The sequence below is a fragment of the Bombina bombina genome, chromosome 6, assembly GCF_027579735.1.
Source record: "Bombina bombina isolate aBomBom1 chromosome 6, aBomBom1.pri, whole genome shotgun sequence".
In the NCBI taxonomy this organism is placed as follows: domain Eukaryota; kingdom Metazoa; phylum Chordata; class Amphibia; order Anura; family Bombinatoridae; genus Bombina; species Bombina bombina.
This window is the reverse complement of record NC_069504.1, coordinates 348522036-348539681: the sequence shown is the minus strand read 5'-3', so window position 1 is coordinate 348539681 and position 17646 is coordinate 348522036. Positions and strand designations below refer to the sequence as shown.

The following is a 17646-nucleotide window of genomic DNA, read 5'->3' as shown; positions in this document are numbered from 1 at the left end:
TGATGGTGGAAATTAGCATTTTCAATGTTTTTGCTATTTTCTTATAGCCACTTCCCATTTTCTGAGGCTCAACAACCTTTTGCTGCACATCACAGCTATATTCCTTGGTCTTACCTATTGTGATGAATGACTAAGGGAATTTGGCCTATGTGTTTCATTATATTTATACCCCTGTGAAATAGGTTTAGCAATTTCCTGTTTCTAGTAACCCAGATGTACTAAAAAAGTTAAAATATCAATGGGAATATACTTCAAATATATTTTTTTCATATGAATTAAAAGGGGTGCCAATAATTGTGGCACACATATATTTAATAAAGATTTTGCTTTTGGATTAACCTGTGTTGTGTTTGCAATTGTTTGATATCCATGGGAGTAGAGTATTTTTTTGTACTTTTTGAACAAAAGACAATTTTTCACAACCTTCTTTGCTCATATTTACCAAGGGTGCCAATATTAGTGGAAGGCACTGCTAGTCCTGATTATCTCAAACTTAAATATCTTCGGGTTTTTTCTAATTTTTTGCTGCATTGACTTCTATGGCGGAATAATTTAACGCGGTCGCACATCAGGTTAGCACGCAAGTGAAAACTTTTTACTTTCAACTTGTCATATGAGCCTTACCCGATGCATGCAAAAAGTTTACTTCTAGTGGAGATAGTGCGCAAGAAGGAGCGATAAATACCGCTCCACTTGTAATCTGGCCCAGTATGGGTTAGTTAAATCCAAAGAATATGAAAATGAAGAAACAATCACGGTTTATTTTCTTAAAATCCAAATATTATGTCTAATATTTTGCAATGTTTTCCTTAATCTCAGGGTATTTGGAGCTGCTATTTTTTTAACTTCAATCCTGAACATGCTGATCCCATCTGCTGCAAAAGTACACTATGGCTTTGTAATATTTGTGCGAGTTCTGCAAGGTCTTGTTGAGGTAGGTTAATAAATTAACACAAAAGTATTTTCTTTTATGTTTTCATTAAATGCGTTAGCACTTTTTTTTAGTAATTTGTTTTCCCCTCAAGACTATCTCTCTCTCCATCACTACAACTGGGATGTTATTTTCTGCTGATGCCTCTTATTTATATAGATTTTCTATAGCGACAACTGCAGTACTGAATTTTCCATTATAGGTGACAGTTTCAATAGGCAAAATAACAAGATAACATTTTAACAAATGTCAGTATATTGTGTACTTTTTACTACCTCACCTATTAAAATCTAGTACAAAAAAGTCATTACAAATTAACCAGGGAAACATATAAATACACTATTTAACAAGACCTTCTATAAATTCAGTACCTGTAAACAAATATACACTACTATTTTTATAAAATTTTAACACACAAGGTTGTAAAGAATAATGTGAGCTCCCCCCCCCCCTAAACTCTATTGTCAAAAGAAGGTTTATTCTCGAATAAATAGGGGTGTTTTGGTGCTGTACTTGCTTTCTATTACCTCACTTATTAAAATCTAGTACAAAAAGGGCCTTTACAAATGAACCAGGGATACCTATTAATACACTATTTAAGAGACATGAAACCCACAAATTTTCTATCATGATTTAGGTAGAACATACAATTTTAAACAACTTTCCAATTTACTTCTATTATCAAATTTGCTTCATTCTTTTGGTATCATTTGTTGAAAGAGCAGCAATGCATTTCTGATTTTTAATTGAACACATGGGTGAGCCAATGACAATCGGTATATATATGCAGCCACCAATCAGCAGCTAGAACCTAGATTCTTTGCTGCTCCTGAGCTAACCTTGATAAGCCTTTCAGCAAAGGATAACAAGAGAAGGATGCAAATTAAATAATAGAAGTAAATTGGAAAGTTGTTTACAATTGCACACTCTTTATGAATCATGAAAGAAACAATTTGGGTTTCATGTCCCTTTAATGAGACCTACCTTAAATTCAGTATCTTAGCCTGTAAAAAAATACATGCTACTGTTTTTATAAAACTTTAACAAACAAGGTTGTAAACAATAGTGTAAGCATTTATTCTTGTAAACTTTACGAACAAGTCTCATCATGTGCCTATAACGAATATAAATAAAAAATAAAATATTATTTGGTTACTATTGATTGTGACATCCTAATTTATGTTCCATGAATATATATGCTACATTAACACTTCATGTGCTCTGTATTTTTAGGGTGTTACCTACCCAGCATGCCATGGGATGTGGAGTAAATGGGCACCTCCACTAGAAAGAAGTAGATTAGCAACCACTTCATTTTGTGGTAAGCTCACACTTTTCTTGATGGTGATATAATTAGTAGACTGGAATATGTTTGCATGTATTTTGTAGTGCCAATTTCCAGCCTTTTTAGTTTTATTTAGCGTAAAGAAAGGACGTATAGGGCATAAGGCAGCAGGATTTTTGAGGTAGTAATTTTGAGGCATGATGCATTCCCTCTCTTTTTCTCATCAAATTTTACTAATTTTCTTTTACAAAGCAATGATCCCTGGTTGTGTAGAGAAGGCACGACCCATCCATACATTCTTGTCCTGAAGTTTGGCTAAACATATAGGGCAAATCTGAGCTGAAATAGCTAGGAATGGAGGTTATGGGGTACAGTGGTTACTAGTGTCTAGAACCGCACAATAACCTACTAAACTACTGGTGTAGAATTTATCACCATATAAATACAGTTAGACACTGTGATATCAACTGGTATGTTCTAAAATCGTGTTAAAATTGTATGCATCAACAATACCTTAAAGAGATTCAATCCCCAGTATGCAATATAGTTCTACAGAAATCTGCAGTAATTGTTCACTAAGTATTTTCACCCCTCTTCTCAAAACATTTCACAATCATTTTGCAAAGTATTAAAAATAAAAAGCATGTGGAAGACATTTAAAGGGACAGTCGACACTAAAATTGTTATTGTTTAAAAAGATAGATAATGCCCTTACTACGGTACCATTCCACAGCTTTGCACAACCAACATTGTTAGATTAATATACTTTTTAACATTTAAACCTCTAAATTTCTGCCTGTTTCAAAGGCTGCCTCTAAATCACATGCTTTTTTTTATTTGCTTTTCACAACAGTAGACAGCTAGTTCATGTAGGCCATATAGATAACAATCAGCCAGATTACGAGTTTTGCGTTATGAGTGGCTCGCTAATAACTTGCAAGTTATTTCCACCGCTCACCTTTAATAGCGCTGCTATTACAGGTTTGCAAAAACCCGGCATTTGTGGGCGATATGGCTGCATTGAGCTCCATACCGCACACAAATACCAGCGCTGCTTTGAGCTGCTTTGACGTGCTCGTGCACCATTTTCCCATAAACATCAATGGGGAGAGCTGGCTAAAAAAAGGCTAACACCTGCAATGACGGAGCGTAAAGCTCCGTAACGCAGCCCCATTGATGTCTATGGGGAAAGAAAATGTTTGTTTACACCTAACACCCTAACATAAACCCTGAGTCTAAACACCCCTAATCTGCTGCCCCGACATCGCCGACACCTACATTACACTTATTAACCCCTAATCTGCCGCCCCCAACGTCACAGCCGCCACTATACTAAAGTTATTAACCCCTAAACCTCTTGCCTCCCACATCACTAACACTAAATAAATATATTAACCCCTAAACCTAACCCTAAGTCTAACCCTAACGTAACCCTAACCCTAACACCCCTAACTTTAACATAATTAAAATAATTCTAAATAAAACCTACTGTAAATAACTAAATAATTCCTATTTAAAACGAAATACTTACCTGTAAAATAAACCCTAAGCTAGCTACAATATAACTAATTGTTACATTGTAGCTATCTTAGGTTTTATTTCTATTTCACAGCTAAGTTTGTATTTATTTTAACTAGGTAGACTAGTTAGTAGATAGTTATTAACTAGTTACTAGCTACCTAGTTAAAATAAAGACAGATTTACCTGTAAAATAAAACCTAACCTGAGTTACTCTAACACCTAACATCACAATAAAAAAAAATACATTTATCTAAATTACAAGAAACAATAAACACTAAATTACACAAAATAAAAAAACAAATTATCAAAAATAAAAACAAATTACTCCTAATCTAACAGCCCTATCAAAATAACCCCCCCCCCCAAAAAAAAACTTAGCCTACACTAAACTGCCAATAGCCCTTAAAAGGGCCTTTTGCAGGGCATTGCCCCAAATAAATCAGCTCTTTTACCTGTAAAAAATCAAACAAACAACCCCCAACAGTAAAACCCATCACCCACACAACCAACCCCCCAAATAAAATCCTATCTAATTAAACCTAAGCTAACCATTGCCCTGAAAAGGGCATTTGGATGGGCATTGCCCTTAAAAGGGCATTTAGCTATTTTACGTTGCCCAAAACCCTAAGCTAAAAATAAAACCCACCCAATAAACCCTTAAAAAAACCTAACGCTAACCCCTGAAGATCCACTTACAGTTTTTGAAGACCGGACATCTATCCTCATCTAGCCGGCGAAGTCTTCATCCAAGCGGCAAGAAGTCCTCAGCGAAGCCGGGAGAAGTCTTCATCCAAGCGGCAAGAAGTCCTCAATGAAGCCGGGAGAAGTCTTCATCCAAGCGGCAAGAAGTCATCATCCAGGCGGGCAGAAGTCTTCATACAGACGGCATCTTCTATCTTCACTCTTCAGACGCGGAGCGGCTCCATCTTCAAGACATCCGGCGTGGAGCATCCTCTTCATACGGTCCCAACTGTACACTGAAGGTTCCCTTTAAGGGACGTCATCCAAGATGGCGTTCCTTGAATTCTGATTGGCTGATAGAATTCTATCAGCCAATAGGAATTAAAGGGTAAAAAATCCTATTGGCTGATGCAATCAGCCAATAGGGTTGAGCTTTAATCCTATTGGCTGATCCAATCAGCCAATAGGATTGAGCTCACATTCTTTTTGCTGATTGGAACAGCCAATAGAATGCAAGCTCAATCCCATTGGCTGATTGGGAAAGAGTTATGAAGCTTTTTCACTTATAACGCAAAACTCGTAATCTGGCTGAATGTGTTCACGCCCTGGAAGTTCTTTAAGAGTTAGCACAACACAGTACTAAATGCAACTCTATAGATAATGAATAGTCACAGTCATGTGATCAGGGAGCTGTCAGAAGATGCTTAGATACAAGGTAATCACAGAGGTAAAAAGTATATTAATATAACTGTGTTGGTTATGCAAAACTGGGTAATGGGTAATAAAAGGATTATCTATATTTTAAAACAATAAACATTCTATTGTAGACTATCCCTTTAAGTTTGAGAGAATCAGGACTAGCAGTGAGAGGAGTAAATACTGCAACAGCTGTCCAATTTCATGCATTTATACAGGTCTGCCAACTATTCACCATTATATGGTATTTAATGGTGTTGAATCTCTGTTCTTCCTGACATTTTCTCTAATGGCCCTGCTCACTGAGAGAATAATGGGAATTCCTAAATCTGTCAAAGAAATGCCACAAAGGCTTAGCTTTGCCTCTTGGTCCCAAAAGCTTAACTGTCAATATTTATGGGTGAGGGTCTTCACAGGGTACTGTGATGGAAAGGACATATGCTAAAGAGATTTGGAAGTCAATATTAAAATGTCATGAAAAATTAAGCAATAAATGAAAGAGAGGTTTGTGACTACTGAGTGATCTCATAGATACTTTGCTTGCACAACACTGTAGTAATCTGGTTGGAAAAGGATGTGGCATGTCAGGTAGAACTCCACATTGAGAGATCCTGAAACAGACGATAATAATCTCATGATTTTATGTCTTTAGGATCCTATGCTGGTGCAGTTATTGCCATGCCATTAGCAGGGATACTGGTGCAATATATTGGTTGGTCCTCTGTCTTTTACATTTATGGTAAGTATTACAAAACTGTTTTTTTATGTTCCTAAACTCAGCTATTAAATGGTAGTTTACTTTTGTCAAATTAGTTGCATGTATTTTATTTTAATACTGTGATATTGCTTAATATGCAGTGTTATTGGTAGTGGATCCCGTAGTAATATTAAAGAAAACTGAAGGACAGGAAAAATACATGCAATTTAAAATTTAAGACCACAAAGTGCAAAGTTATACATGTAGGATGCAAAAATCCAAAGGTTAAATGAACGTAAAGTACAAAAAGAATATTATTATTATCACACTAATGCTTGCCTATAATTATTTTTTTATCTACTGAAATGGGGTGAAATCCCCAGTTAAAAGCAGTTACATAAGAGCAATGCACTACTGGGAACTATCTGAACACATCTGGTGAGCCAATGACAAAAAGCCAAATTTATCTATTTGCGCAAATTTATCTATTTGCGGGAGCGCGATAATTAACCAGCCATTACAAGATGTCTGGTTAATTTTCTAAAAGTGCCCCAAATTCCCTCAAAATAGAGGGCAATATAGTTTTTTTGGGGCAGTTTTGGGGCTTTAAAGTTAGTGGGAGTGCCTTTATATTGTGGCCTATGGAAACTGTGTGTTCCCTATAAATATATATATGTATGTATATGCTTACATATTAACACATAAATATATATGTTATGTATATAATCATATACATATATATTTACTAACTGCTGCCCATCACTGCGATGGCATCAGAATGAAGCTCCCATAGGAGCCTAGGGAAGCTTGCTCTCATGAAAGCAATGCTTCCAGGCAATGAGAACGTGAGTTCTCGCTGTAAACTTGTAATACCAGTGCACATTAGCGTGTGCTGGTATTAGAAAGTGCAGTGCAAATATTGCTTTAGCTAAAGCGATATTTTGCGCTTCACTTGTAATCTGGCCCATAGGGGTCGATTTATCAAGGCGTATATCTCGACACATTCACTGAGGTCAATAAGCTCGTCAGACATCGCTGACGCAAATCTACATTCGACGGTCTTATTTATCAACACGTCTGTCAAAGTTACGCGCATCAAGTCTGACCCGAATAGCATCGGACTGTTGATAAATAAGAGGCATCAATGTCTCGGATATCCTTATTTATCAAATGATCTACCCTGAATGTCCATCAAATGAAGACAGTTTTGTCTGTTTTTTCCAACTTTATTTATACCATTTCATTACTGTCCATGAACAAGCACATTTCTCTAAAGCTTATCTTTTATTTTTCATCTGTTAATGTCCAAGAAATAGCTAGATTTATACCTGAACAAACAATAATATCTCATAGAAAGTGATTTTTCTATTTATTTTTTTTATACAAAAAATCTCATAGATGATATTTTCACGTAATTTAATGTGTATTTGTATTTCTAGAAGTCATGATATGCTCATCTCATTTTTTTTTTTTTAAATGATTATTAATGCTGGAATTTGTACATATATCTTTGCACATACTTGTAAATCTATAAATATGTCATAAATATGTCAGAAATCTTTTGTAAACATATTTACATGTCCCTAAATTGTTTTTGTTTTTTTTTGTTCTAAACAATGTTGTCTTTCATATCTGTTTATTTATACCACTATATGTATATGGTGTAAATATATTATTATTCTGAGCAAGAATAAATGCAAATATAACATGTAATCAGGGTATCATATGTATTTATTTGCGAACAATGGATATTTTAAGAGCTGGGCCAGTTTTCTTTCTGCACCTGTGTATCACTTCCTGATTGAAGTCTAGTTTTAAACACCACTCCTACACGTGTTAAAAATGGGCTGGCATTTAAGATGACATTTCTTAATGAAAATGAAATTCATGAGAAGGAAGAAAACACTGAAAATAGGATGACATTAATTTCTGCTGTATCTGATTCATGAGAGTTTAATGTTAGGTAGACTATCCCTTTGAGCTTTCATTTTAAGATTATATTGAATGAAACATCATTCGATTATTAAAATCATTGTCAAAAATATTACACAGTGTGGCCTAATGTCATCATCAATGTTTATCTTTAATACTAATTTCACATATACATACTTTCAAAATATAATATGCAATGTAACAAATGACACTTACAAGTTTTGATGAGTGATCAATGACACAAGTATAGAGCAATTTGATTTGTTAGTGATAGTAGAAAATGCATATTTAAAGCTGATTTATTTAATCACGTGATTATGCATTTCCCAATAAAAAGTGGTGGAAAATTTTACTAGTTTGTGGGTTGTTTAGGAGTTTGAGTATTGCGTCAAATTTGGTGCGAAGGATTGCTTCAAATTTGGTGTGAAGTATTGCGTCAAATTTGGTACAAAGTGGAGACTGGGACTTGTATTCCATGCGTTAAACATGGTGCAAATAGATTTATCAAAGAAAGGAAGTTAGCTATATTATGTAATGTATTTATTTAATTTTTATACCTATATCTACTAGTGCTGCTGCCAGACAGGCATTACCTGTCATTATAAACTTACATGGCAGGCTAAAATTATGGAAAAACAAATAAGAATAAACTAAAGATTTCTAAAAATGCTTTTGAAATGAATCTGTCCCTTGAAATTACATATGATTATAATATTGTTATTTAACATATTACTTAGATACTGAACATGCGTCTTTGTTGGCGCCTGTTGCTGGTTCATTAATGCAGTAACATACCATTGCTTTCAATAGCATTCGCTAGCTGAAATGTGGCGGATTGAACAGTAGGTTCGCGGCATTGGAATAGACGCGAGCATACCTGTTGAATGTTTGATACATTTTTATTTGGTCAAATAGAGTTGTATGTGAGAGCGGATTGGCAATTGTATGCTGGAATACCACGAGTATCGATTTGCGGTGAAGTTGACTCGCGGGAGCGAATGTTTTGTCTGACTGTTCTATGTTGACGCCATGATAACTACGGTGTATCATTGTTGCATCTAATTTGACGCGGAATTCCAGCGTATTCACACTGAAGCTTTGAAAAATCGGCCCCATAGTGTGTAGCCACCAATCACCAACTAACTCCCGGTAGCGCATTGCTGCTCCTGAGTCTATCAAGGTATGATTTTAACAAAGCTTACCAAGAAAATGAAGTAAATTTGATAATAAAAGTAAACTGAAAAGTCTCTTAAATTTACTTAAATTTAAATTAAAGTTTAATTTTGACTTTCATGCCCTTTAATGATAGGCTCAATGTGTTTTACTGACATAAGAAAAAAATGAATGGAAGTTATTATTGGAGATGAATTGAAGTCTGGTAAACAATGCAGTGGTGCAGAAGGTTAGGCCAGTAAACCACTTGCTTGTATAGGAAGAGGTATTCGTAGGAGAAGACTAGCCAGGTTCTTATGCCACTTTAGACCTCTTCTTGAGTATTATACACAGTTCTGGAGACACAAGCATTTGTGCAATAGCAAATACAAGTGTGAGCAGGGCCTGTCAATCACTATCAATGAATGTGTTCAGGGGGATGGCAGTGATGAGCGAGCCGGCTCCTCCAGGGCTCCATGACAGAATTTGTTGCTTAGTACATGAAGCCTCATATCTCCAGATGAATATAAGCAAGAACATGATTAAAGAAGGGTTAGTAAATGGTACATGATCTGAAGAAAAATAACTTCCTAGCAAAGGCTTCATAACCTTCATAAAATAGACGTTCAAAAGAAGTGGTAGGGATTAAGGACAAATACTTTAGGGAGATTTAATGCCTGGAATATGCATAGGTCTGTCCTTAGAAGAAATTAAACTTACAGAATGAAATTTGAACAGGTTTCATAAACCTTCTGTTTTTTATCTGCAATAAAAATATATATAGAGGGGATTTTTGATAAATATTGTTACACTATTGGCTTCAGGGTGAAAATACTGTAGCAGGTTATTTACTTCAAAATGCAGTTATAGTAATACCCTGGTTTTACTAAGTGCATCGCTATTTCATTATAATGATTTGCTATTATTGGCTGGTTTTGCCAGCTTCTATGTGGCTTGCTTTAGGACTTTCATCGAGGGAGATACTGTTCCTCTGAACAGCTCTTGAACTTACTTATTTTCAAGATGTGCTTAGTGAGCATTCAGGTTGGCGTTATGATTTGTGACTGTGGAGGGAGGCTGCTCTATAATGACCTATATAGTACAAGTTTTGGTTAATTCTTTTGTTGCTAGGAACATATCCTGTGCACTAATAAGGGTATTACTGTAAAGCCTTTCCTTTTTAGAACTATTATTATATTTTTAGAGATTATAAAATAATTTTATGAAATGAAGCAAACTAAAATCTTGCTTTTTATGGAACAGGTTTTTTTGGCATGTTTTGGTACATCTTCTGGTTGCTCCATGCGACAGAAAGCCCAGCAGCACATCCATCAATTACTGCAGAAGAAAGAACATACATAGAGTCAAGTATAGGAGAAGGATGCAGCTTAGTTACAACTAGTGTGAGTATAAATGTTATGATGTCATTACTCAGTGACATTGTGGTTAATAAGCCATGTAATGAGCTGTAATTTAGAGGAAAATAACACTACACTTATACAGTAATATGTGCTCTGAACAATTCAAATCTTCTACTAAATACATTGAAGCTAACATTGTTTGACCTAATTTAGGCCCAAATGACAATAGTCAGAAAAAGGAAACGTGAGTTTGCTTTTTATAATTGCCCCTAATATGTGTGATCACACAAGTACAACATTGTATAGCTATTTTTATTTAATTACCAGTTGGAAGTAACTTAAAATGTGCAAGTTATATTGATCTGGAGTTTATATTGATTTTAAAAGCTATGCTGATTTTTTTTTTTTTAAATTACATTTAAGTGTATGGATTTGTGATCAAACTTTACAATTAATGCTTAGAATCAGAATCTTCCATTGCGCAGGATGTGCTGTAATCAAACACCACAAACAATAGAAGCCTCATATTTGGAGAAAAGTTGCCTCTTTCTGTGTGAAGTAGTACAACCACACCAGGAATAAAGAAGGAAGTGTAGTCATAGGGCTCCATGTACTAAACGGTCAATTTCCTTGCCAGTAGACATGCGGAAAAAACTCGATTGAACTTGCAGCTAGCAAAAAGATGTCTTCGACCCCTATGTACAATAAAGCACTTCAGAACATGTAGCGTCTAATCTGCCGCAAGCAGTGGCGGACAATTGATAACTTTGATGCCTAGCTCACCGCAATTAATCAATTAATCTTTTGTACTATTATGTCTGGAGAATTGTAAGGCCAATTATTCCCACGTGACCTACAAGGTGTCACAGATGTCATAATAGTCACGGGAATAGAAGTCAACTTATATAAAAAGGACAACTTTTGTGTAGATACTTTACATATATCTACTTGTTTATAAAGTTTGGTAGCAGTGTGATTTATTAAAATATATACTTCACGATCATGGCTTCATCTGGAGCTGAATCACAACCTTCAAAATCCACAAACCCCCTCTTCTCTCACCAGCAGAACGTGGTTCTAGTTGATATGATTCTAGAGTCCTATGTCTATCTCTTTGGTTGTCTTGTAAGACAGACAAATTTTCTATGTTGGAAGACGATTTGGCAAAGAATCAGTTATGTCGTTCTTTGAACAATCTCTCGGTCTGAAAGGCAATGAAACCAACCCACGGAAGGAATACACATGGTACTTTCATTCTCCTTCTTCTTAATTGATAGTCAACATCAATTGATTTTTCCTTCTACCCCTGATTTGTATCAAACGCATAATAAACAAATAAAGAAGTGTCTCCATGGCTGACTCAATCAATAATGTAAGTAAAATATGGACCTTTTACATAGCTACTGATAGGTGTCTTTCTTGTACCTCCTATTGTTTTGTTCTGTACTCGCCACCTAAAAGGAGGTTGATGTGAGATAAGTATCGAGTGAATACATTTATTTTTTAGTAACATTAGATTATTGCGAGTTTGGTGTCGGACAATGCCTTTTTCACCAAAAAAAAAAAAAAAAAGGTGGGATCGAGGAGTGGCGGACAAATTCGCTTGCAAGTTTAAAATTGCGAGTTTTGGCATAGTTGAATACTTTGTACATATGATTTTCTATCCGTGCGTGGATATTGACGCAAAAAACAAGGACAGCTCGTTGACTGCTTAGTACATGGGGCCCATATTGTAAAGTACCTACAGTGTTTTAAATCTCCTGTGCAATCAATTATCTGTGCACTTCCCAGTATCTTCTATGACATATGTCCTCAAATGTAGTCCTAAATCAAAATTGGGGTCACTGCATCTATCATAGAAACAAGTATGCATTTCCTAGAAATAAAGATGCTAGCTGCAGTATCATGTGTGCACATGTGAGGACATCATTATAAAAGGGGACCACCACACTAGACCACCAGGAGGATGCTGTTCTATAAAGAGAGCAACACACTTGATACTGCTTTTGGGTAGAGACCCCCATCACTCTAGACTCCCCTAGTACAGAAGAGAGAAGTAAGGGTCCTTACCATCCCTGTTACTAGATAGAACCAAAAATACAGGGTGGGTTGAGCAGGAAAGTAGTTATCTTTTTATGTGGAAGAAGTCTGTTGTTCTGTCCGTCATCTTTGAGGGACTAACTTTACATTTGCAACTACAAGAGAACTAAAATAAATATGTTAGTAAATAAAAAAATAAAAGAATAAAAAATGCATTAAAAAACAAAAACAGTTTATTGGAATCATATAATTGTTTTTTTCACAGTATGCTTCTTCTTATGGGTACATTAACTGTTAGACATTATATTTAGGTTTTGAATGTAAAATTATGTTTTAACCCTGTCATTTATATTTCTACCAATACCAGTAAAATACCAGATCTCACTGGCTCCATAGTATTGACAGAGGGGTCTGACTTGAGGTTATAAGTAGACATGGGACTGACAGAGGGGTCTGACATAAGATTATAAGGGGTCTGACCTGAGGTTATAAGTCAGGTATGACCTGAGGTTATAACAGATGGGTCTGATCTGAGGTCATAAGTGGTATGAGGCTGACAATGGAATCTGAGTAGACATAGGACTGACAGAGGGGTATAGTAAAAAACAGAATCGGCTGCACAACAGTGGATCAAAAAAGCAAAATACATTTTATTTAGAACACAACTTACAGTACAAACAAAAGACAGAGACTGTGACTTTTTGATCCAATGTTGTGCAGCCGGTCCTGTTTTTTACTGTTAGTTTTTGCTGCTTGGTTCACTGCTTTACCGGTGTGCTGCACCCTGCCTGTGTACTCCTGATATTTTACCTGACTGGAGTCTGATGTCATCATCTGGAGCTGAAGCCAGTTGCGTTAGTGAGTTTTTAGCAGCCGCTGTGGATATTTGCTGTGACAGAGGGGCATGAGGTTCTAAGTAGACATGGGATTGACAAAGGGGTCTGGTCTGAGGTAATATGTGGGCAGCCATAGGACTAACAGAAGGGTCTGATCTGAGGTCATAAGTGGTATGAGGCTGACAGAGGGGTGTGACCTAAGGTTATAGGTAGGTAAGGGGCTAACAAAGGCAGCTGATTTATGTCCATAAGTAGACATAGGGCCTGGTGAGTTTTATGGAACTGACAAAGGATGAAGTGGATCTGGGTATAGCGCTGTAGGTTTTGCAATCTAAAGTGTGATTTCACCTGGGGCTGAAGGTCCATGGATCTTATCTGAGGCCTGGTTGGGCTTATGTGGTTTCAGGCACACTGGTGTAAACTGAGATGTGATCTGTATATGGAGTTGCAGCCCCAGTGCTCTATTCTGAGGTCTAATTTTAATATTAGCAAGTTGTGTGATTAATGCAGAGTTTAATGTTTTGTTCTTTAACTGCATGCAATAGATTTAGTCTCTGAATGATTGTGTGTTCTTTTCAGTTTGAAATTCATTGTGGCAACATTTACTATTTTAAACACACATTAATTGTTATAAATAACCATCAATTTTCACAGTAGTAGAGAAAGATGTATTTCAAACTGATGTTAATTTTTTTCAGAAATTTAAGACCCCATGGAAACGATTCTTTACTTCAATGCCGGTCTATGCGATTATAGTGGCAAATTTCTGCAGAAGTTGGACTTTTTATTTGTTGTTAATAAGTCAGCCAGCTTATTTTGAAGAAGTTTTTGGATTCCCTATCAGCAAAGTAAGTTATTCATTGCCTAAGATTCACAAATTGACCAAACCTACATGGTGTCAGTTTTGCTAAGGTCTTGCAATTGATTGATTCACTTCAGAAAAGAAGTTTAATATTTTCTACTAATGTTTGCAGTGAAATTCCACATTATCTACCTCTGACATTATACCATTGCTAGGTTTGTTTAGAATATTTGAGAACTAGATAATACAGGGAGTGCAGAATTATTAGGCAAATGAGAATTTTGACCACATCATCCTCTTTATGCATGTTGTCTTACTCCAAGCTGTATAGGCTCGAAAGCCTACTACCAATTAAGCATATTAGGTGATGTGCATCTCTGTAATGAGAAGGGGTGTGGTCTAATGACATCAACACCCTATATCAGGTGTGCATAATTATTAGGCAACTTCCTTTCCTTTGGCAAAATGGGTCAAAAGAAGGACTTGACCGGCTCAGAAAAGTAAAAAATAGTGAGATATCTTGCAGAGGGATGCAGCACTCTTAAAATTGCAAAGCTTCTGAAGCGTGATCATCGAACAATCAAGCGTTTCATTCAAAATAGTCAACAGGGTCGCAAGAAGCGTGTGGAAAAACCAAGGCGCAAAATAACTGCCCATGAACTGAGAAAAGTCAAGCGTGCAGCTGCCAAGATGCCACTTGCCACCAGTTTGGCCATATTTCAGAGCTGCAACATCACTGGAGTACCCAAAAGCACAAGGTGTGCAATACTCAGAGACATGGCCAAGGTAAGAAAGGCTGAAAGACGACCACCACTGAACAAGACACACAAGCTGAAACGTCAAGACTGGGCCAAGAAATATCTCAAGACTGATTTTTCTAAGGTTTTATGGACTGATGAAATGAGAGTGAGTCTTGATGGGCCAGATGGATGGGCCCGTGGCTGGATTGGTAAAGGGCAGAGAGCTCCAGTCCGACTCAGACGCCAGCAAGGTGGAGGTGGAGTACTGGTTTGGGCTGGTATCATCAAAGATGAGCTTGTGGGGCCTTTTCGGGTTGAGGATGGAGTCAAGCTCAACTCCCAGTCCTACTGCCAGTTTCTGGAAGACACCTTCTTCAAGCAGTGGTACAGGAAGAAGTCTGCATCCTTCAAGAAAAACATGATTTTCATGCAGGACAATGCTCCATCACACGCGTCCAAGTACTCCACAGCGTGGCTGGCAAGAAAGGGTATAAAAGAAGAAAATCTAATGACATGGCCTCCTTGTTCACCTGATCTGAACCCCATTGAGAACCTGTGGTCCATCATCAAATGTGAGATTTACAAGGAGGGAAAACAGTACACCTCTCTGAACAGTGTCTGGGAGGCTGTGGTTGCTGCTGCACGCAATGTTGATGGTGAACAGATCAAAACACTGACAGAATCCATGGATGGCAGGCTTTTGAGTGTCCTTGCAAAGAAAGGTGGCTATATTGGTCACTGATTTGTTTTTGTTTTGTTTTTGAATGTCAGAAATGTATATTTGTGAATGTTGAGATGTTATATTGGTTTCACTGGTAAAAATAAATAATTGAAATGGGTATATATTTGTTTTTTGTTAAGTTGCCTAATAATTATGCACAGTAATAGTCACCTGCACACACAGATATCCCCCTAAAATAGCTATAACTAAAAACAAACTAAAAACTACTTCCAAAACTATTCAGCTTTGATATTAATGAGTTTTTTGGGTTCATTGAGAACATGGTTGTTGTTTAATAATAAAATTAATCCTCAAAAATACAACTTGCCTAATAATTCTGCACTCCCTGTAGTGCCATCCATACACAGCTGTAAATTGAGTTAAAAATTAGAACTTGAAAGCAGTTGAAAGTAGTTACTCAAAGTGGGCTAGATTACAAGTGGAGCATAAACTAAGCTAGATAGAAGCTTTTCGCGCTTCGGGTTGTGCTCATATTTCACTATGAAAGAAGATAGTTTGTGCGTGAGCGTAAAAACGACGCACACTAAAAAAATATTGTAGCTGTGTTAACCTCTTCTCCCATAGGGGCCTATTTATCCAAGGTCTTGCGGACCTGATCCGACAGTGCGGAACAGGTCCGCAAGACCTCGCTGAATGCGGAGAGCAATACGCTCTCCGTATTCAGCATTGCACCAGCAGCTCACAAGAGCTGCTGGTGCAACGCTGCCCCCTGCAGACTCACGGCCAATCGGCCGTCAGCAGGGGGGTGTCAATCAACCCGATCATACTCGATCGGGTTGAGTTCCGGCGATTCCTGTTCACCTGTTCAGAGCAGGCGGACAGGTTATGGAGCAGCCAGAAACACGGGCCCACAAGCTCCATACGGAGCTTGATAATTGGGCCCCATAGTCTCCAATGGAGTGTGAAACTAAAAAAAATGTAACACCCATACTTGCGCCCCAACCAGACTATGTTTATTCAAGTGTGCTTAACCGAACATGAATTATTAATATTTGACAATCCAATGTTCTACACATAGAAGAATATGTTCTATTTATTCTTAAATAAATATCTCTCAATATATCTGATAATTTTTTGATAAAATCTCTCTCTCTCTCTCTCTTCATATATATATATATATATATATATATATATATATATATATATATCAATGTAAAAATTTGCATAGGAAATTAGCACATCTAGGCAAGAATCCCCGCTTGCTTTTTCCCCAGAAATAACTCATATACAATGTTACCAATGCACAAGAGAATTCTGGGTAAGCTATGCAAATTCTCAGTTTTTTTGCTTCAAAAATACTGTTTTAACACAGCTATCCTTTTAACAGGATTATAGCAGCAAATCAGAAATCACTCCTAGACAGCCTGTTTTGTTCCATTTTGGAACTCATCAATAATAACAAAAATATTTGGAAAGAGAATAAAGTGCTTTGTGACAATCAAACTTGCTCTATAAAACATAGAGCAAAATTATTATAAAATGTATCCTCTGTTAAGGAATAAATGGTGCAGGCCCTTAACCTTAAGAAATGAATTATAATTATTATACCATAAGAAAAAGAGGTATTGGAGGAGGGTATAGTACCCATTCCTCCATTCAAAGTAAGGGAATTCAGCGCTCTTTTAGATTCAAATAAGTCACATTTATTTTCAGAAATGTTCCTTCAACTCATCAAAATGATGTATATACATATTTAACTTCAACTATACAATTCTAAGTGGTACCACCTAAATAAAGTAATGTGAATATAGCACACTAGAAAATGCTAGTCTTAGATGTAACCTTATATACAAGAAACATAGAAAACAGAGTATTCAAACATTTAGAGATACAAAAGTTGCATAATTATACTGCCAAAAGAGCGGAAACTGGCAGCCTCTGTTGTAAAAGTTCGAACTCTGTTACTGTTTCCTTATTGACAAATATCATATAAGGAAAAAATCACCAAACGAAAGAAAATAGTAATAAAAAGTCATTTCCACAGCATCCAAGTAAGCATGTCAACAGCACATATGAGCCAAACCAGTAATTTCTACTCACTTTGTGACTCAAAGTGTTGCCATTCACAAAGGTGATCACAGATTATTTGTAATCCATACAGCGAGACAAAAAGCTTTACAAATAATCTCACTTTTGGGTGATCACCTTTGTGAATGGCAACACTTTTGCACAACAACAACAACACAAGTTTCCAATTTGATCTGCCTAAACGCATGGAACCTGAAATCTG

The 17646-nt window shown here is 36.5% G+C and overlaps 1 protein-coding gene across 3 annotated transcripts in view; it reads left to right on the top strand.

Moving 5' to 3' along the window:
- The window catches only part of SLC17A8 (solute carrier family 17 member 8), a 136022-nt gene that overhangs the window by 75639 nt on the left and 42737 nt on the right, over positions 1-17646 (top strand). For 2 of the 3 annotated variants that reach the window (XM_053719816.1, XM_053719817.1), the window contains exons 4-8: positions 820-934; positions 2165-2252; positions 5767-5853; positions 10159-10298; positions 13831-13980. In XM_053719816.1, coding sequence (XP_053575791.1) covers positions 820-934; positions 2165-2252; positions 5767-5853; positions 10159-10298; positions 13831-13980 — 580 coding nt within the window. The remainder of the gene's footprint in view (positions 1-819; positions 935-2164; positions 2253-5766; positions 5854-10158; positions 10299-13830; positions 13981-17646) is intronic. The other variant, XM_053719818.1, reaches the window with a different exon arrangement.